The following is a 23,428-nucleotide window of genomic DNA, read 5'->3' on the forward strand; positions in this document are numbered from 1 at the left end:
GTTCTGAGAGGATGTTTCATTTCCTTTCCACAGCTCATTAGACACTAGTTCATGACTCAGTCACATGTCAAAAATGTAGATAATTATTCAAATTCGTCTTTGTTTTTTGATGGGCTGGGCCTCCCACTGATTTCCCCCATTTGTTGATGAGTTTCATGAAACTCTGTCCCTTTAGGGCCACTATACATAGGTGATGAAAGTCACTCAGCACATACAGTACTGTATATGAGCATGAACACTGTTTGAGGACCCTTGTTGGTGCTGCAGTGTGTGGGCCTAAACAAATGATGCTTTTGTTGAAAAGTAATACGTGTTGTAATTCCGAAGAGGATCAGACACACCCTGTGCAAATTTCTTGGCAGTTGTTTTAACATTCAAAGAGTTCCAGATGGATGGGGTTTATTGTTTCAGAACAGATACAGTACCTCTGTCACTCACAGGAAAGTATTTGTGAAAACAACAACAAAAGTTAAATCAAGGCACTTTCTGGTGTTAGTGACTGTATTTCTAGCCCTCATGGTTAACCTGACCTTTGACCTGGGCAGTTATCTACAGGCTCCTGAATGGGGGTTTGAGACCGATGATTCAGATTGATTTTTGTCAGTTCTTTGCTAAAATTTGAACCAAAAATGTATATTATCTGGATAACGGCATCTGATCATGGGACACACATGGCAATTACAATTGGTATTAATTAGCAAGTCAATTAATTTGCCATCTTTAATGAGCTACAGTAACACCATACCACAAAACATGGAAGTATAATAAAACCTGGATACAGCGTTCAAGGCAGAGCCCCTTTCATTCCTATGAGAGTTGCTCAGTGGGGCATGAAGCCAAAAACTTCATCTGCTGCATATCAAATTCTGCCCATTGCATACTATTTTTTTTTGGACATTCTGCATTTAACCCATTCAGCCTCCTTTTCTTATGCAAAACAGCTATTTTGTATATATTTGTTTCTGTTTTTATTGTTTATTTCATGTTAATGTTTTATATGTTTGTTTGTTTATGTATGCACCAATTACCAAGGCAAATTTGTAAATGTAACTTTACTTTATACTGTGGCAATAAACCTATTCTGATTCTGATTACCCGGATGATATATGGCCCGTAGAGCAGGCGGACTAGAGAACTCTGCTCCGCTACACTAACTTGAATGGGGATTAAATGATTTAATTGTGCAGCTCTTCCAGACTTTCCAAATGTTATTGGAGCAAATTCAGATAGTGAAACGAGTAATTTTGTGGGGGTTGCTACACTCAAAAAAATGGATCCACTGATTTACGGACGTAAATGTAAGTTTTTGGGAAAAGGTCTTTTTGGGCCCCAGGGCATCCCATGACGGACACAGTACTATGTCAAATTGACTTCAAAGCCCAGCACACTTTCTGGGGGCCTGAACAAAACCTGTAAATTATTATATTCAACTGGAGTGAATGAGATGATGGACGATATGACAGCACTGTGAGTGAATGAGAGAAGGCTATGTGGGCACCGCAGCATTTTGTGTGTCAACAAGCTGTTGGAGAGAAGAAAGAGTATCAGTATTGTATTCAGATTCGATATGTATAGACAAATTAATATTTTGGACAACACTAGTCCAAACTGCACAGATGTCATTTACATCTGGCTGAAATCTGATCAAAATTTGCACCACCTCCAGATGTGATCTGGATGATCCGAGGCCCACCTACTTTTTTATTCTCAGCTTAACTGTCTGACTTCACTGGGTTGTGGGACTGTCTTAGAATCAGAGCCACTGTACAAAAGATGGTTTGTTAGACAATCAAATAATTGACCAAACACAGCAAACATCCAGGAATCCAGTCTGAGCTGGTGACATTGGTGTGTGCAGAGACATTTTGACAACTAACTCTTTTTGATTAAGTTTATCACACAGATAACCGCAAGACAATGTGAAATAAAGATGATGAACACACACACACACACACACACACACACACACACACACACACACACACACACACACACACACACACACACACACACACTGTTTCCAGTACAGAGATCCAGGACATGTTTAGCCTAGCATAGCACAAAGACTGCTGGTTTGGGGGCACGGCAGTATGAAACCAGTAGACCTTTCGTGTTATTCATTATTTTTTTTCTGAGCTTCGTGGTCTTTCACTTGTAGACTGCGTTTGGAGGTCAGGACTTGACTGCATAATGAGCTGGTGCTTTAGTAAATCATTAGCTAAATACACGCACATTGTGGCCGCAAAAATCATTGACCTCTGTGGTGCACATTTGTGCTATGCAATTCTCTCAGTAAATGTGGGCTTACAGTATGTGTTTGTATTTGCGTGTTTGTGCCTGTGCAGGTAGAGGAGGGCGGTAAGGCAGACAGTTTGGAGCAGCCTTTGCTGGTGGGGGATGAGATTATCATAATCAACGACGTGGAGCTGACTGGATACAGACAGGATGCCATCGCTCTGGTCAAAGGATCATATAAGACTCTGCGGCTCACCATCCGCAGGTACAGACTCTTTGTGCATGTGTGTGTGTGTTTGACTTCTGCACGGGCCTAAAACTGAGACCCAAACCCAGCATGTAAGCGTGTCTATAAGGCACAACTCAAGTGAAACTGACTGGTACTGTCAAATTTGAGACCCAAACCAAACCTGACATTCAAAGCCATATTTCTGTTGAATTGAATCCAATACTGACCTTTAGCTCATAGCTCAAATGGTTAGTTTGGCTATTTATAACCCCATCAGGTTGAGGTTGTGTAGCAGAACTTAAATACTAAATACCTATTCTGCACATTCCTATATTTAGAATACCAAATAGATGGGTTCCTGTTGTTTTTCACCAATAAAAAAAAACCTCTGTCACCAGTAGCAGCGGCAATTATCGTTGGTACTCTCCTCTACAGCCGAACTGACTCATTTGCATAATGGCTGTACACATGAGATAATGAGTGGAACATAGAAACTCAGATGCACAACAATATTCAGTTATATTCACTTATATTCACACTAAGGTATGTATGCCCACAGTATTAATCCTTTTATATGTGTTAAATATCAGAAATAAAGGTGAAACTAACTTTCTCACTATAAAAGTTGTGTCCCAGCATGGGAGTCCTGTGTGGGAACGTTACGTTAAATAGATATCAGGAAGGTTATGTGACTCATTTGAAAAAAGCACTAATTACATTACATGTCATTTAGCTGACACTTTTATCCAAAGTAACTTGCAATTGCTATATATATCAGAGGTCGCACACCTCTGGAGCAACTGGGGGTTAAGTGCCTTGCTCAGGGACACATTGGTTGATGTATTGCAGTGGGAATTGAACCTGGGTCTCCCACACCAAAGGAATGTGTCATATCCACTGTGCCATCACCACCACCATGTTTTTAAAATATAACAATGTTAGCATTTGCACCGCGATTATATTAACTAGGGCTGAACGATTAATTGTATTTGCAATAATATCGCAATATGGTAAAACGCAATTTCCTAATCGAAAAGGCTGCGATTTGGTCACATGACTCGCGATGTGGCCATACCTTGAGATGATTTCTGTCATTCAAACAACTGAGTTGTAGTTTAACTGAACTGAAGGCTCGGTTGGCAACAATTAGCTCTGATTAGCGGTTAGCTCCGGTTAGCGGTTAGCTCCGGTTAGCTCCCTTAAAAAGATATGGAGTGGAGGAGCGGCCACTGAGAGGGGTAACAACCAGACTCTGATAAATGACGTTCGGGGAGCTTTCACAGCAGCGTTGCCGCGGTGTTTCAACGGTTTTATTAGTACAGTTAATCCCACGGTAAGAACACCAGCAACTAACGTAACAATAGCCTCTCTGAGCAAGTGCAATGTTGACCATGTCATGTACACGGCACACAACTTCACGAGGGGGAGGGACTGGAGGCAGCGCCTCTCTTTGTGCTGTAAAAAAATACACCGTTGTGTGTGTGTGTGTATATACTATATTTTTACTTATTTAGGACAGTGCAATCCACATGTTTACATATGTTTAATACAGTAAATAATAATTAAATAATCTAAATACTACTAAGTGTGGTAAAGCCACATATTTGTTTTTATATTTCTGCAATCTGCATTTTAGTTTGTGTGATTTGTTTCTGACTTTCATATGAATGTTTACACCAAGCTTGGTCAGTGCTCAATATACTACTGTGATTGAAGTAGTTAAATAAAAGATGTCATTCATATAAATTCATGCATCACCTAATTTCATCATCACACACGATTAGATAGATTAAACAAACTGTTTGACAAACAATGATTTATTGTTTGTCTTTGTTGAATAATACAGAAGACAAAGAGCTTAAAAAATAATCGCATATTAAATCGCAATCACAATATTTGGGGGAAAAAATCGCAATTAGATTATTTTCAAAAATTGTTCAGCCCTAATATTAACCATTTAGTTTACTTAAAATGCTGTAATTTATGTTTCAGCATTTGTTTCATGCTTTTTAGGTTTACACTGCAGGTTATATGCTGCATCCAATTTAATTGATTAATTATTAAGTCTATAAAATAAACATGACACATTTTTTGCATAGTTTTACCTACGGCATCATTTTGTAAACCAGCATGTAATATTTATTTTATTATAGAGTAATATATGTATATTACTCTATAAATAATTTAAATTAATACAAAATTAGAATCATTATATTTGTCAATTAAGTAGAAATACCATAGCATTAAAGTCACAATTATTTTTTGTTAGGCTACAAGCACCTTTATGCTAATCTTGAATTAAACCTGTATTGAAATATTGGTCTTACACTAATAAGACGTAATAAGCCATAGTTTGTATCAAATTAGACCAAAACTAGATATAGTGTGGTCTTTACGGTAAACAAACAGTTATACCCTAATTAGACACCATATTCCTGAATTATGCTGTAATTGGAAACTGCATAACTACTACTAATTATTAATTATGAAGAATTCAAAACTTTCTGTTCAGAGACTTTTATTTTGAAATTGCGGCGTGTTTACTTCCGCCTCATTCACTTGCCATGCAGGGCGCAGATGGTTCCCACTCATCCTGTTTTTCTGTGCAGAAATCGCTGATGGTAAGTAATAATACTACTGCTATAATGTTCATGTAGCACAATATAATAATAACTCTGTATTTCCTGACGTCGATGTTAAACATATTCATTTGTGATACTTCAATACTGGTAAAGACCTATTTCAGTAATTAGCCTGTTAATTACATTTATTTTATTTTTATTAATTCAATTTATTTTATTTTAATAAAATTAGCCTTGCTGAGTAACATTACTAAGCTAATGTTAATGTTAACGTGTTCTGTGTTCGCTGGCTAGATCTCATTTAGAGTAGTTAAATGCTTTTATTAATGCTGTAATGCTGTGACAACTCCTATATTCATGTAACGTTAGGCCTATTCTGTTAGTATTCTTTGTGTTTTATTACAGAAACTGTAACATCAATAATATTTACCCCTATGCTGTAATTTTACTATTTGTAAAATTAACGTTACTGTTTGTAATGTTAATACTTCCAATCTTCAAGTAATAGGCTAATAACACTTTGTGCTCTCTTCACAGGCAGTCGATTTATGAGGACTCCTCAGATCTCTGCTGTGTAAATCAAGACACCAGCTAGACTATCTGTCCAATCTGAGTTTTCTGTTGCACGACTAAAGCAACCTTTGAATGTACACCTGTTCCACCAAAAGAAGTTCCTTCCCGAGGCTATTTTGCAGAGGCACCGGGGCTCTTCCGGCGCTTAGCACCGCCCAAGACAATTGTGATTGGTTTAAAGAAATGCCAATAAACAGATCATGTTTTTCTCCCTTCCCGGAATGCTGTGTGGACTATCCAGACCTCCCCCCCCCCCCTCTACAGCGCTGTGGAAGAGGGTCTGGCAATGCGAGATTGCAATAGGCCTACACAATCAATCAATAGATAAATACATATGTTATAATACCTCGTGTGTTTATATTTACATGTGTACTAATATATGTGGAGCCATTTTCATTGTAATGTGTCACTAATTATTTTTTAAGAAAGTGTAATAAGATGTAACAAGATCTGACAGAGGGAAACAAGGATGAATCCCACTTTAGATTACAGTACGGTTTTGTTGTAATCTGTTACAAATTACCTTCTAAGAAAGTCTAATAAGATCAACAGTCCTCGCAGCTTTCACACTACTGTGGTCAGATAGCAAATGACACTAAAAGACTGTGCCCAATATTGGGTTTCTAATTAGAGTGTAATTTGGTATAACAGTATCTAAGTACAGTATATTTGGGGTTTAATATGGCAATATATGCAGTTTCAAATTACTACATAATTTAGATATATGTGTATGTGTCTATCGTTACTGTAATCAGGGTTTAACTGTGTTCCTTTTTTGTCTAATAAAGATCACGTTATTTCTACAATACAAAGTATGTCTAAAGGCCATTTTATAGTCGTGCGTAAAATCTACGGCGTAGCCCCGCAGACCCCTCTGCGTCTACGCCGGAACCTACGCATTGCATTTCCTCCGGCTCATTTCCTGGTTCTCTTTCTCCATAAACAACGTTCAGAAAACACATGGGAGACACTTTGTTTCTCTCACTATGACTTTAGAGTCGGTACTCGAACCAAAGCTAATCGCCGTCATTCTCTCACTTCTCCCTCACTCTATCACCCACTCACACACATGCCGGCTTGACGCACACACAAGCGCACAAGTATAAACATCAGGCCACTTACATAGGCTACGGCGAGAGCTCTGCGTGGAGCCTCCGCACAACTGTAAAACAGCCTTTAGATTGGTGATTATATTCGTACAAAGAGCCCATATGAATGACGTCTTAAGAAGTTCCCTCCTATCTTCGTTTGTTTGTTCCTTGCTTCTTTCCTTCATTCCCTCCTTCCTTCCAGTCAGCCAGTGTAATCTCTAATGCAATGGTTAGGATCTACTGACATCCTGGTTCATAGTCAAAATCACAACTAGTTGTCTGGAATAAACACACATACACAGGCAGGCAAACACTGTTCATTACCTGTTATCTGTCATCATTCATTACTAGTGTGTATATAGAGAATAAAAGTGAACTTGAATGTATTTAAAGTCCATTGAAATTATATCTGTTGGTCAATTCAGTAACATGCTTTGTCAAAATAAATTAGTCTGATAAGGTAGATTAATTTTCTTGTAGGTGTGAGACAGTTACTGACTTGTGTTTAGCTCTGGTTTCAGCTATACCAGAAGTTAGCTATGTTTAAAAAAAGTTCACTCACTTCTGCTGTGCCCATGGCATGTACACTACCTTCTGCTAACAATCCCACAATACATTTAATAGATGCAAATTACTTTTGTACAACTCTACAGCTGTCAGTGATTTTGCAAAGTGATGATTAGTGTGTGTTCGATATCTCAATTTACCGCTCACTATAGAGTAAACTATTGATTAAATGTAGGGAGTAGTGAAAGACTGAATGAGGGAGGGATTTTAGACACAGCCATTAGCTACAAATATTCTCTCAGTAGAAACGAGTCCTGGGTTTTGAGTTATTCTAAACAGCTTTTAAACATCAAATTACTCTTACTGAATGTTAGCATAATCTATCACTGCTTGTTAATAATGCAGTCCATCCAGGATTTCGCTGCATTTTTTTGAGATTGTTGCGACCAAAACTGCCTGATTTTGCAGGGGAGCTTTTATAAAGAATTGCGATAAAAGTTGCGATGTCTTTTGAATTTTTGTTGCAATAAAGTTGTGAGGGACGGGGGGGTAAGTACTCGGGCCTGGTGCCCGATTTCTAGAAATAAATAAATTTAAAAAGTCCACATGGGATTTGTTTTGATGCGCTGGATTTAACCATACTGTCTATGGATTTAACCAATCATCAAACTTCCACCAACCAATGAAACGAGTTCCACCAACCAACGAAACGAGTTCTAGCCAATCAGATGCAAAGTAGGGCGGGTCTTTGCCGAAATGTTAACGCGGCTAAAAAAAATGGAGGCAAAGTTTATCAAACTTGGAGCGTGTAGATACCATAGAGGTAGATAGAGGCAGCTTTAGTTGAGAAAGGAGTTAAAACAAATGATGCTGGGCATGAATAGAGGACAAGAAGAAAAGGGTGGAGACGGGAAGCCGTTTAGCACTTGGTGTCTCAAATTGAGGGAGCCGGGTGCTTGCTTCTGCAGTGCATGTTTTGGAGGGCAACAGCGGTAAGACAGTGCTTGCTAGTCATTAGAATGCTATTGCTTGCTAATCACAAAGCTTCGGTCCGTGCACGCTGTCATACGAGTATGTTACCGGCAACGACCGCTACCGTTAAGACTGCGACTGTTCCTTTACTGACCGACCGTGATACAAACAATACGTGTTCATAGCGGAACATAATTTGTAAAAGCTATCTGAAGCCCAAACTGCCTTGACAAAGCTATCTGTTTGGAATCAGCATGGCAGGTATTTAAACGCCCTATATAACGCCCTTGTCCCAGAGTTTAGACATCTAGCTATATGAAAAGCATTTTTAATAAATGTAAATAAAGCAGCTAATATCAACATGGACAAAATCTTGAATGTACTAATTCGCTCTTTTGATGATGACCTGGCCAAAGTAGTACATTTTAGTTTTCACAATGATTCATTGTAGGATTATGATATTATTGCAATATGTAAATCCACATTGACTCTTTATTTAACATATGGTTGGAAGAAGTACAAATTGATCCAAAACGTTTTAGTCTTTAAAAATTATGACTTTTATTATTGTTTTACCAGTCAAATTAACTTAAATGAGTGCATATTGAAATATTACACTGTTGGTTGGCAAAAAATGCATCACAAAATGCATCAGATTGATGCTTTAAAATATGGAATATTTAAATTTTCTTCCGGGGGAGCATGCCCCCCAACCCCCCCTATAAATACCCTTCTCACCTTTTTCACCCCTGGCCCGTTTTCATGTCTGAGAATGAATATAGTTCCCGGTTTGTTTACAGTTAGAAGATGGCTGTGTCTCAAGTTACATTGTTTTTTGTACACGCTGTCACTCTACACATCACAACATGTAAATAGGAACATGTTGGCGTTATTTTGTCACTTATTCGGAGCATTAGAATTGCTGGAACCATTCACCTGCATGTTCTGTGCTGACCTGATGCCGCTGGAGCCGTCAGACAGCGTTACAGCACGCACGGAGATGAGAAGGGTATGTATGGACTTATCTAACTCTGGGGGTTACGGTGAATAAGCTAAATTCCCAATAAGTCGGCGTGTTCCTTTAAGACAAAAAATAATAATTTATTGAATTAATCAAATTTGAACATATCTGTGAGTGACTTGTTGATCTTTACATTGCTAATTAATTTCCTATCCTGGACTGGGACACACATTTATACGGTTTGATAAAGTACTTAGACTTTAACTTATCATTGCACTTACAATAACAATCAATTTAGGTCATCGTGTACGTCTCATCTCTGTTTTTTCCTGCATCCACCGTGTGTGTTTGTGTGTGTGCGTGTCAGGCGCAGGGGGAACTGAGCAGCAGCCCCGCCCGCTGCAGAGAGCCGACAGGATTGAAACAGCTTTCGGCGACTTTACAGTGAAAAAACGTTACGGCGTACATAAATATGAGATGTTCGAGTCACACATCGTCTTCGTATCAGGAACAAGGAAATTAATTTGGCGACGTACGTGTGTTACATCAACCCGTTGTCACTCCCACCTGGTCAGTGACTCTCAGAGTCGCATACTGATACAAAGTCTGGCACGTGGGACTGCTGTGAATGGTTGAAGTCGCGGGAAACTCCGGCTATTGGTCAAATTTGCGTTAAAGTTGCGGTGATTGGTCAAAATTGCGAGTCACACCAATTTCACAGTGATTGGTTGAATTTGCATGAATTGTTGCAGTCCTGGAGGGACTGATAATGTTTTACCTGTCTGTATCAGATATCAAGGAAACAAGCAAAGTTGAAATACTATCTTCTCTGACAACAGTGCTGAGGCCAGTAGGCTATTTTCTCCTTTGATTTTTCCATTCCAGGACAGGATGTCTGTTTTTGTTTTGGCAACCGTAGCAGCAACACCACAATGCTAACACGCTAACTGCTAATGTTACCAGAGGACCAGGTAAGCGGGCCACGGCTGGTTACCGTGAAAGAAACGGCAAGATGATTCCCACTTTGTTACAAACTTAACATGCAACCATAATGTGTAATTTATAGTGCATAGACAAGCTGCTTTTAGTAAATTATTTTTAAGATCATACAACAACAAATATTTGTATTCATCTACACATAGCCTTCACTTAGACAAGTTATAATCATATGGAAGAAAGGCTATATGTTTATTTAATTTTATATATACAACGGAGTATGGAAAGTATAGAACCGAAAATCTCCCCCCTGCCAAAATTCTTCCCCGCACTTCTGTTCAGCAGCCATAGCTGACAAACTGTGACTGTGACCTGGGTACAGACGACCGTGAGGTCGCAGTCTTTTTAGCGGCCATTGCGGTAATTTTAAGCCAAGAAAGGGTTATGTCAGCTGGGTACAGAGCTCCGCGAAAGCACGGGCTTTTATGACTGTCAACATAGCCAGCATACTTTGCTGCACTGTGGAGTAATGTTTGGCAATGCTAGCATCTAGCTAACATTGACATTGTGGGACATTGGGTTCAGCATTCTCAACCTGGCAACCCCGTAAACTTCGGGCCTGCTCTTTCTAGTATTTTCAATTTGGTCTGCAGTAACCATTTTATACGCTAGCTGCCAGTATTAAATATTGCACCTTTAAATGTATTTTTTTAAATAGGTTTTACTTATTGCTCCTCAGTTTGAGTCACACTTCTACAAATCTGGTAGGATAAAAGGGTACAGTTTCCACAGACCATAGAGTGTATATGAAGGACACGTCTCCACTTCCTTCAAAAGTGAAGCCAAAATATTCCGGATATGGACGCTGCCATCTTGAGACCAAAGATCAAGACTTTCAGTGACGACAAATGCTCCTATAATTGTTGTGCATCCGATGATATAAAACCTTTGTACAGAAAGATACTTCTACACACATCTACAACAAGTGCGTCGCAGGGGGACAAGCAGGTCAAAAGTTGCAAAGAAACCCCTGCACACTGTCTAACTTGCAAAAAATATGAAGTTTAATAGTAGGCAATAGTAGGCAGCAGAGCAGCAGCTCGACCGCAGCGCTGTAAGATGACATAGTATTAGTGACGCCAATAGTCCCGACCCAGTGCATCAAAAGTGACGCCAAGAGTCCCGACCAAGCGCGTCTGAATATGACGCTAAAGGAAACTTTTTGTGTCAATAACAAACACCAAAGGCACCTCACCAAGCATCGCTTTTTGACGCGATGGGAGTGAGAATGTGTTGGAGTAACACAGAGGAAAAGGTGAAGATTGCTATCAGCTACAACCTATGGCTATGATCCAGACGTGAACAAGCAAGACCATCTCTGCGTCCATCTCCATCTCTACATCAAAAGGGGGAAGCTAGGCAAGCATGGAGGATTGAACACCAACTGCCACTCCTGTGCTGGACATCCTGCTGACCATCATGCAGTTCTTTCGCTGAGACTTGGCTGGATCCTGGCATAGACAGTATATAAGAATGGACCAACAGATCCAGTTGCACTGGATGGAGACCAGTGAAGGCTATTAGAAGCACTTTTCCGGTGATGGCCAGCTTTACTGCGCAGCCTCCAACTGAGAGAGACAACGTAAATGTGACGTGAGCAACGTGTCTGAAAGTTGTAAGTCTTCTGGTAGCTGTGCCAAAAGAAATCTCAATCATTCCCAATCTTACAGAGACGGAGAGTATAGGTATATGTAAGGAGATAACATAAGCACAGGCTAATTATTGCTAACTAACATGCTAGTTAACATTAGTAATTAAACCTAAACAGCTCATGTAAGTCGAAACTGCCTGCAAGCTTATCCTGTACTATACGGTAATTCCTCTACTATGTGACACAATCGTTAGCCTACTTTTACAAAAACGTCTGCTACGGAGCCATAACGTGAGATACAAGGTAATGGAGCCTTTTATACATTGTCGTGTTTCTTTAGAACTAAACAATGGACAAATAGAGTCTTTAAACGCTTCAGATGTAAAGTTATTTACTGTCAAGTGACGTCAAAATGAATGCTAGTCAGTGGAATGCTAACGGGAGGTGATGGCTTTGTAGCATCAAAATGGCGCCATAGGAGGTTTGTGTTCTGAAGCGAAGCTTACCCCCTTGGATCCTGGAGTGACGGTTCCATTAAACCATGTGACTCTTTTTCTGATGGCCACATTTTGCTTCATAATGAATCATGCAAGTTGAAGGAGCTGATAGGATAGCATTTTACTGGAATTGTACCTCGTACGATTACATAACAGATTGGAGGGTGGGATTTATGACCTATACTACAGCCAGCCACCAGGGGACAATCAAGATTTTTGCTTCACTTTAGGGGAGCTGTCATGTCGTCAGACTCTATAGTTTATGAGTCAGACACTAATGCTAGCTTCTCTTGGCTAGTTTAGATAGCATTCTAATCAGGTCTTAGCACAAGGACAGCAATGGTTAGCTTTACACAGTAGCTAGCTAAGAAGTGGATCCCAAATGATTACATATATTGGATGGATCAATGATGAAATGATGAGTTTCCAGATAAATTGACAGAAATTAACTATGTCCATGTAGCTTTGTGGAGATGGACACATTGGATGTTTGAAAACACAATCAAGTAGCATCTCTTTTCACGGTGATGCCTAGCCAGGTACAAAGCCAGGTATTTGGGTTTTGGGTGTGACTGCTAGCAAGGCTGCTGTTGCTACTGCAGCTTTATTTACTGGAAGACGCATGGAAGTTATGACACAATACAGGACTTTAGACTTCAGACAGAAACACACACACACACACACACACACACACACACACACACACACACACACACACACACACACACACACACACACTGCAGGACAGATGTAGATTGTAGAAGCACACATGGCATTATGGGAAGGTGTGGCAAGGAGGGAAGGCATGAGAATTTCTCCTCCAAACAAGCAGAGAGCAGCAGTGTGTGTTTTGGTCTGATCAAATTCCTACAGGAACCTAATGGGGAACCACGAAAAGGCGACTGCTATCAGGTCTGTTTTTATAAAAGTAGATATATGGTATATTCTGTTGAACTAGTGTGATAATATCTATTATGTTAATTTGGGCTTGTACTGCTCGGAACTCAGACTAAAAGGTTTGAACAGTGGACCTTGATTCGTATGTTGTGGAAATGTGCAGTGGACTGTTCAGTAGGTCAAACTCTGCAATTGCATACCTGGGCTGCATTCACCCTTGGACTATAGTGTCCTACTGAATTTTCTTATCCAAGCAGACAAATACAAGCTAATTCTGAGCAGAAAAAGCATCTTTACACACAATATGTGTGTCAGATAATGTCTGTAGCACACAGCAGAAGTATTATACAAAACTAGTCAAGGTACAGTGGGACAGTAAATGAATATGATTAAATTCAGGGACGTCGTTAGGTCTATTTTAGGGGGGGCTGAAGCTACCCCAAAGTGCTCCTATATTCTGATTTGTCACTCAAACTGGAACTGTAGCAAGCATCTCACTATCGCTAACGTTATCCAAATTCATCTATCTATAAATTGCAGGAATGTGTGTGTGTGTGTGTGTGTGTGTGTGTGTGTGTGTGTGTGTGTGTGTGTGTGTGTGTGTGTTATGCACATATCTCTCGAACCGTTGACTTGACAGGTGTCTTGCTACAGGCACGAGTATGTGCCAAGTTTGACGTTGTTTCGATTAGAAATGCAAAAGATATCGTTGAATATATATCAGTAGAAGAAGCACACATTGGCTTTTGCCACTCTAACCACTGGCCACTCCCCCTCTCACACTGCTCACTGACTGAGCACAGCGCAGGACCAGAGACAGAGAGGGTCGAAGAAAGCTACGGAGCTTTGGCAGCTAAAATGTGAAATACACCTCAGACCCACAAAAATATGCAAAGTAGCAACTCCTTTGGACTGTCTTTGACTTTGAATAAACAAACAACAATTCCCGAATATAAGGACCGTTTCAGAATCCCACACATGCAAAGCACAACCAGCTACAGACAACAAGTGGCAGACCGAGCGTGATGCCACTTATAGGCAGGCTACCAGACACTGTTTTTGAGTCACATCGTTGTCCGTGTTTAGGGGCGTGTTTAGTGGGAAGGTTACGTGCATGCCACACGAAGACGCCACATGCAGAACGCTTTACAGTGGGGGAGTTAGCTACATGATTGCTGTATATACCAAACTTACTTTTCTTCACTTTCCTGGAGCAGGAACATCGCGACTGTTGTCTGGAATAAGGTTGGCGAATAAATGCGCTACGCTTTTCCATGTCTATTTTTTCGCTAAGAGGAAACTCAACAAAAAGCCATTTGCCAACACTAAATATCAAACAAAAGCCAGACACTATATAGTATTAAGTTGCTGTGAGCTGTAACCTACATTCTACACTTCTAATAGAATATAAAGTAATTGTGGAGATTATTCCTTCACAGCGCTGTGCAATGCGAGAAAATCTCAGAGCTGAACAGGGCAGACACAGCAGTTTTCATCAGACTCACCCCGGGTTAATAAAGTATACTGCTAACGGTAACACTTTATTTGACAGTACCGACATAATCGTGACATGACGCTGTCATAACTATGACATGACACTGTCATAACTATGACATGACAAGACATGACATGCAAAAGCCTCACTGAGAACACACACTGTCACTATGAACACACTGAGGGTAAAAACACTAGCGTCAAACACCAATACAGAAATTACAAACTTTATAATCTTTACAGTTTGAACAATTTGAGTGACTTGACACTACTCACTAGTTTATTTAAGGAAAAAATATAGATTCTATAGCATACCAATTTTTACATAAGGTAAAAAAGAAGGAATGAAAATCAGCAGTTTTCTTCAATAAAGTATTTTGTCTCTAGTAATTTATGGAATTACTGGGGGAAAAAAACTAAAGGTACATACATAACAGTACCAAAGAATAGTGTGACTAATCCTGCCTCGCTCCAGCATCATGTGGCAAGTTTTCTTCATCACATGGGATGTCTGCATCATCTCTAAATAAAAACGAATGTGGTGTTTCTATTGCTTTCACCGCCATTACTTTCTGAAAAACAGTAAGAACACAGTTTTACTATTGTAAAGATATAGTGTTTTTCACTTTTTTTTATAGCTGTGTACATAACCTCAGACATCTTACCTGGACATATTGGTATCTTTGCTCTTTTACCTGTTTCTCTCAAACGGTACAGTGTATAATTGTTTCATTCTTATTTCGTGTTTGTATACAAAAAAAGGCTTTCTGAGCTTTCTCTGTATAAATACCGTATATGTTCACTAACTAGTCTAAAATAAGACACCTGCTTAGGCTTTCAGCTAAAATTGCAATCAGCAGTGTTTGATAGGCACCAGACTGAAATCTATTCTGTTTTGAATGTGTGGTTTACAGTTTTGACAGCAGTGTGTTAGCATTTGAACAAAGTGCTGTAAATCTACAGTGTTTTGCACGTTGTGGTTAAAGTCATGGGATAAGTGTGTAGAGTTTTGAAAACTGTGTTCAAGCAATGAAAAACGAACTAGAGTTTGGTCCACATGAACTGCTGCTGTGCAGACTGTAGTTAGCGTTTTGCACGTGACTCCAGTTGTGCCCAGTTGTGTCGTTTAGCAATCGAAAAAAACTGTAACCAGGACAACATTACCAGAAGATGTCTTTGTCATGACAACTTGACATAAACAGAAAATCCACCTTTTTGTATTCATGACATGTTGACATAATGATTATTATAATTAGATGTGCAAGGTTAGAGCCCAATTATAGCACTTGGTCAGATAGATGTGTGACAGTGGTATTTCACAAAACTGTCTGTCATGACACTACTATGACAGTGTAATGGATAGATTATTAGACCTCAAGTAAAGTGGTATCATTTTTATTTGTCATTAATATATCATGGATAAGACTTGCTGTCATGACAACATTATGACAGTGTAACTAATAAATATTTTGACCTTAAGTAAAGTGGTATCCTTTTTATTTGTCATTAAGATATCATGGATAAGACTTGCTGTCATGACAACATTATGACAGTGTAACTAATAAATATTTAGACCTCAAGTAAAGTGGTACCATTTTTATTTGTCATTAAGATATCATGGATACGATTTGCTGTCATGACACCATTATGACAGTGTAACAAATACATTCTTTGACCTCAAGTAAAGTGGTACCATGTTGATTTGTCATTAACATATCATGAAGGTTAAGACATGGCTTAAGACGTGCCATCGCACACCAAATTACCATCATGTAATGTAGAAATTGAAAAAGATGTAAAATATTGTTAAGGCTTGTTTTGTAACACGATGACCAAGCTCAACACTCATTAAGATGTCATTAAGATATCATTAAGGAAAAGACTGTCATGGCTGTCATGACACCATTATGACAGTGTAACGAATTTATTGTAACTTCAATAAAGAGACTAGGAAACCAGGATAAAGTTTGAGAAGTGTATTAATACAGAAATATGGCATACATACAGATAAAGCACAGGTATGAACAATAACAACTAAAATAATAATGTGTGCACATGAAAGAAACCCTTTTCAGTTCTATGAGCTCAATTGTTCTTTGATGACAAGAGTTCAGAGAAGTTCAACGTTGGAGCCCATATGAGTTTGGTTTTGTTTGTCCTACCACCATAAAGAAGGAATCCAGGGCAATCCGCCTAAGTTCAGAGTCTCGATCCTGTAGCTCGCCACCCAGCCAACTGAACTGGGAATCTCTAAACCCTGGAAATCTCTGAGATCTGAGGAGTCAATGTGATCCAATATCCAGCTGTGGACCGGACCTCCCCTCCACCTCCTCCACCTGTAGATAAGGCCAAATAATTTATCTCAATTACTGTTTAGTAATAAAATCAATTTCTTAGGCTACGATGAGAATGAGGTAATATTTCAGTTAGCAACTCATATTGAAATGTGTCTAAATCTCTATTAAGTTGTACAACCGTTCTTAAATGTCTTCTCTTAGTATCAAACGTATATAAATCCCTTTCAGGTATCAAAAGTACATTTATATTAATAGGCAACCATCCATCCATCCATCCATCCATCCATCTTCGTCCGCTTATCCGGTGTCGGGTCGCGGGGGGAGCAGCTCCAGCAGGGGACCCCAAACTTCCCTTTCCCGAGCAACATTAACCAGCTCCGACTGGGGGATCCCGAGGCGTTCCCAGGCCAGGTTGGAGATATAATCCCTCCACCTAGTCCTGGGTCTTCCCCGAGGCCTCCTCCCAGCTGGACGTGCCTGGAACACCTCCCTAGGGAGGCGCCCAGGGGGCATCCTTACCAGATGCCCGAACCACCTCAACTGGCTCCTTTCGACGCAAAGGAGCAGCGGCTCTACTCCGAGCTCCTCACGGATGACTGAGCTTCTCACCCTATCTCTAAGGGAGACGCCAGCCACCCTCCTGAGGAAACCCATTTCAGCCGCTTGTACCCTGGATCTCGTTCTTTCGGTCATGACCCAGCCTTCATGACCATAGGTGAGGGTAGGAACGAAAACTGACCGGTAGATCGAGAGCTTTGCCTTCTGGCTAAGCTCTCTTTTAAATCCACAACGGTGCGATAGATTGAATGCAATACCGCACCCGCTGCGCCGATTCTCCGACCAATCTCCTGCTCCATTGTCCCTCACTCGCGAACAAAACCCCAAGGTACTTGAACTCCTTCACTTGGGGTAAGGACTCATTCCCTACCTGGAGAAGGCATTCCATCGGTTTCCTGCTGAGAACCATGGCCTCAGATTTGGAGGTGCTGATCCTCATCCCAACCGCTTCACACTCGGTTGCGAACCGATCCAGTGAGTGCTGAAGGTCGCAGGCCGATGATGCCATCAGGACCACATCATCTGCAAAGAGCAGCGATGAGATCCCCAGCCCACCAAACTGCAACCCCTCCCCACCCCGACTACGCCTCGATATCCTGTCCATAAATATTACAAACAGGATTGGTGACAAAGCGCAGCCCTGGCGGAGGCCAACCCTCACCTGAAACGAGTCCGACTTACTACCGAGAACCCGGACACAGCTCTCACTTTGGTCATACAGAGATTGGATGGCCCTGAGTAGAGACCCCTCACCCCATACTCCCGCAGCACCTCCCACAGTATCTCCCGGGGACCCGGTCATACGCCTTCTCCAAATCCACAAAACACATGTAGACCCGGTTGGGCATACTCCCAGGCTCCCTCCAGGATCCTTGCGAGTGAAGAGCTGGTCCGTTGTTCCACGACCAGGACGGAATCCGCATTGTTCCTCCTCAACCCAAGGTTCGACTATCGGCCGAAACCTCCTTTCCAGCACCTTGGAGTAGACTTTACCAGGGAGGCTGAGAAGTGTGATACCCCTATAATTGGCACACACCCTCTGGTCCCCCTTTTAAAAAGGGGAACCACCACCCCAGTCTGCCACTCCTTTGGCACCGTCCCCAGACTTCCACGCAATGTTGAAGAGGCGTGTCAACCAGGACAGCCCCTCCACACCCAGAGCCATGAGCATTTCTGGACGGATCTCATCAATCCCCGGGGCTTTGCCACTGTGTAGTTGTTTGACTACATCAGTGACTTCCGCCTGGGAAATCGACGACAATCCCCCATTATCCTCCAGCTCTGCCTCTAACATAGAGGGCGTATTAGTCGGATTCAGGAGTTCCTCAAAGTGCTCCTTCCACCGCCCTATTACCTCCTCAGTTGAGGTCAACAGTGTCCCATCCTTACTGTACACAGCTTGGATGGTTCCCCGCTGCCCCCTCCTGAGGTGGCGAACAGTTTTCCAGAAGCACTTTGGTGCCGACCGAAAGTCCTTCTCCATGTCTTCTCCAAACTTCTCCCACACCCGCTGCTTTGCCTCTTTCACGGCAGAGGCTGCAGCCCTTCGGGCCCTTCGGTACCCTGCAACTGCCTCCGGAGTCCTCCGGGATAACATATCCCGGAAAGAGTCCTTCTTCAGTCGGACGGCTTCCCTGACCACCGGTGTCCACCACGGTGTTCGTGGGTTACCGCCCCTTGAAGCACCTAAGACCCTAAGACCACAGCTCCTCGCCGCAGCTTCAGCAATGGAAACTTTGAACATTGTCCACTCGGGTTCAATGCCCCAGCCTCCACAGGGATGCACGAAAAGCTCCGCCCGGAGGTGTGAGTTGAAAGTCTGTTGGACAGGGGCCTCCTCCAGACGTTCCCAATTTACCCGCACTACACGTTTGGGCTTACCAGATGGTGATCGGTTGACAGCTCTGCCCCTCTCTTCACCCGAGTGTCCAAAACATACGGCCTCAGATCAGATGACACGATTATGAAATCGATCATTGACCTTCGGCCTAGGGTGCTCTGGTACCAGGTACACTTATGAGCATCCCTATGTTCGAACATGGTGTTCGTTATAGACAATCCATGACTAGCACAGAAGTCCAACAACAAACAACCACTCTGGTTTAGATCAGGGAGGCCGTTCCTCCCAATCACGCCTCCAGGTGTCTCCATCATTGCCCACGTGTGCGTTGAAGTCCCCCAGCAGAACAATGGAGTCCCCACTGGAGCCCCATGCAGGACTCCAGTCAAGGTCTCCAAGAAGGCCGAATACTCCGAACTCCTGTTTGGTGCATATGCACAAACAACAGTCAGAGTTTTCCCCCACAACCCGCAGGCGTGGGGAGGCGACCCTCTCGTCCACCGGGGTAAACTCCAACACAGCGCGCTCAGCCGGGGCTTGTGAGTATCCCCACACCCGCCCGGCGCCTCACACCCTGGGCAACTCCGGAGAAGAAAAGAGTCCAACCCCTATCCAGGAGTATGGTTCCAGAACCAAGACTGTGCGTGAGGTAAGCCCCACCAGATCTAACCGGTAGCGCCCACCTCCCGCACCAGTTCCGGCTCCTTCCCCACAGAGAGGTGACGTTCCACGTCCCCAGAGCCAGCGTCTGCCGCCCGGGTCTGGTCCGTCGAGGCCCCTGACCTTCACTGCCACCCATGTGGCATCGCACCCGACCCCAACGGTTCCTCCAACAGGTGGTGGGCCCATGGGCTGGAGAGATGGGAGCCCACGTAGCTTGTTCGGGCTGTGCCCGGCGGGCTCCGTGGCAAACCCGCCACCAGGCGCTGGCCGACGAGCCCGCCGTCTGGGCCTGGCTCCAAGACGGGGGCCCGGGCTTCCTCCGGGCAGGGTCACTCCATCTCTGCCTAGCTTTTTCATTGGGGTTTTTGAACCATTCTTTGTCTGGCCCCTCACCTGAGACCACTTTGCCTTGGGAGACCCTACCAGGAGCACAAAGCTCCACACAACACAGCCCTCAGGTTCACAGAGACACACAAACCTCTCCACCACGATAAGGTGATGGTTCACGATTAATAGATTAATAGGCAACCTTTATACAAAAAAAACATTTCTAATTCAAGTTGTATGGAACCTTAGTAACATTAACACTATCCTAAATATAATTGCATAAATTGCATGTAAACATCTCTCAAATTGCATTATTTTCCCATAACTTAAGCTACAGTGTTGTAATCTAGAGGCATTAAGACATGCATGCTTATTTATCCCTCACTGCACTGGTAACAGTAGAAAGAATGCACTCAAAATTATCCTCTTTAAGTTATAAACCCCAGTTAACCAATTAAACTCACAATTTGTACTAATATTCATTCAACAAAATACCCACAGCAACATTACTTTTCATAACCAATAGATAGAATCATTAGCCTTTTCACAGGCAATAGACAGTACTCTGCTAGGCTTTTGTGGCAAATTACCCTATTAGCATATGAATGCACTGCATCTTAGCTAACCCGTTAGTTTTGCGCTATTAGCACCGATTAGCATGGATGCTAGCGAACTCAAGGCCTAGTGCTAAGGAATGACTAACCATTTTAACGGAATTCACTGCCTTTAACTCCGTGACGACAGTGGATTCAGGCACAGCTATCTTTTGCTCTATTTACAACAAAGCATAGCCAGTATTAGACAGTATTGAGTGTGTAAAATTGATTTAATTCACAAAATGTCATTCTTTTTCTCTTACCGAGTGAATAACGTTTAGATGCAAGAGGAGATGTAAATCAACTGATTGGTCAGCACACGGACCCAAGTTCACCCATTGACTTATTTACAAGCCCATCAAAGCTAAAAAGTGATAGTTAAATCATTTTCCACTATTTTCTCCCATAGCTTTTACTGACTACTTTTGACCACATTTTAATAACTTGGAAAACAAAAGGAATGTCTTAAAATAAAATAAAATAATAGAGGGGTGTCATTATTAAGGCTTAATAATGACACCCTTATATTATTTTATTTTTAAACATTCCTTTTGTTTTCCAAGTATTCTGACCAACTTAACTTCCTGCATTAATTTGCTGTAATACATTGAACAAGTATGTAGATGTTGTAGGCTAGGCTATACATGAGCTGTGCATACATATAGTAATCGTTGAAACTTTTATTCCTTTTATTTTATTCCGCCATCAGGTTATTAAATTCAGACAGTAGCTACTTTAAATAGGATCCTTATTAATAGCTTTCATGATAAAGTATGCAACAATGGCAATTTATTATTTCTTTTACTTTCAATAGTACTGACCTCTGTTTGTCTGATTTGTTCTGGACATTTTGGATATTGACATGACACTGATTCAACCTCTCTACCATGCAGTAACAGTAATTAGTGTCATTAAATAGTCTTATTTTGACCTGCAACTTATCTAATAGAGAGAGGAATTACAGTAGGTATGGTATGACTTTATCACACATTTACACGAGCAGATGGATAGCATTTAAGTCACAGCCTAAAGAATAACTCAGCAGGTGCACAGTCTGGCCTAAGTAAGTTCTCCCCATGCAACTTTGATGTATCTAAAAGCTAACATTAGAGTAATGTTTGTAAGTAAGATTTTGCAAGGAGAAGTTTTGCATAGCCTGGGGTTAGTGCTGCAAACAAATTTTTTGGTTGTCGACTAATTTGTTGATTTTTTTTTTTTCGATTAGTCGATTAGTCAACGATTATTTTTGTCACGCCCTCAATTTCTGTTTCCTTTGGGCAGGGCTCCAGTGCTTGTTTTACCTCACCTGCTTAAGTCTGTAGACCTGTGAATGTCACCTAGTTGTCCTGTCTCTGCCTTAACTTCAGTCCCCATAGCAAATTAAAATAATGAACCATGAAACATATGAATATGAAACTTAAGCTTGATAGCTTAATGAAATGTATTTGTGACAACAATACTGGTGGTTGCAATCAAAATAAAATTAATTAATTAAATAAAATACTAAAGTGCAAATGTAAATGTAGTGCCATAGAATTTTTGCTCCTGTGCCAGTGATAAGACGTTGGAATAGAACATAATTGATCATTTCTATGACAATTTGTAAAACAGCGTAGCTAATATTGAAGAAATGTAACGAAGTATTATTATTGTCAATTATAACATTATTGCCTCAGCCCCATAGAGGGTCTCCCTCACTCCTGTTTTTTTTTGTTTACACTGAAATAGCAATATCTATGTTATTAGACTTCCATGGAAAGGGGGTATCTAACTATCTAACAGCCAGTGTGGGAAATATTGAGTGATGCGGGAGCCAGAGACAGATGAGCTCACAACACTCACACAAGGTGTTTTTTTTATTTTTCAATTTAGCTGTGCACAGCTGTTCTGTGATGAGTGTCTTGCTCTTCTCTTTAATCACTTCCTCTTTGCATTACTCCATCAGATCTAAATTAAACTGATTGTTGCCTCAGAAAGACCAAAGTCTGCGAGTGTGTGACAGTACTCTATTTTGCAGGTGTTGTGAAAAGGTGTGTGTGTGTGTGTGTGTGTGTGTGTGTGTGTGTGTGTGACTTTGGCAGGTGTTTGAATGCACCATGTTCAAGAGACAGTTTTTTTTCTGAGGCAGATGCAAGCTAGTTGTATAGTTGTTTTTGTATGTGTTTTCATGTCGTCCATCCTTTTGTCAGTGAGACAAAAGGTGTGTGTGTGATGTTGACACCAAACACAACTGTCAGACACCGCCTCGCTCACCACACCTCTCTCTCCTCCGTACCTGCTGCACTCCCTCTGATTGGTGTGTTCCGGGGAGCCCTGATTGCCTGAGAAAGAGCAGTAAACAGACAGAGAGAGACAAATTTGGCCACAGCTACTTAGAGAGAGAGAGAGAGAGAGAGAGAGAGAGAGAGAGAGAGAGACAACCATGCCATTGGTTTACTCACAACAAGCTGAAAACAAACCAGTGTTTTCTGAAGAGCTGCCAGTCAGAGCTGTAAGTCTATGGAAGTATGTGTGTTTGTGTG

General features: G+C 41.4%; 1 protein-coding gene across 3 annotated transcripts in view; it reads left to right on the forward strand.

Annotated features, from left to right (window-relative positions):
- The window catches only part of shroom3 (shroom family member 3), a 117,661-nt gene that overhangs the window by 11,674 nt on the left and 82,559 nt on the right, over window positions 1-23,428 (forward strand). For all 3 annotated transcript variants that reach the window (XM_028601638.1, XM_028601637.1, XM_028601639.1), the window contains one exon: window positions 2,346-2,500. In XM_028601638.1, the coding sequence (XP_028457439.1) occupies window positions 2,346-2,500 (155 nt within the window). The remainder of the gene's footprint in view (window positions 1-2,345; window positions 2,501-23,428) is intronic.

Source organism: Perca flavescens, chromosome 16 (genome assembly GCF_004354835.1).
Source record: "Perca flavescens isolate YP-PL-M2 chromosome 16, PFLA_1.0, whole genome shotgun sequence".
Lineage (NCBI taxonomy): Eukaryota > Metazoa > Chordata > Actinopteri > Perciformes > Percidae > Perca > Perca flavescens.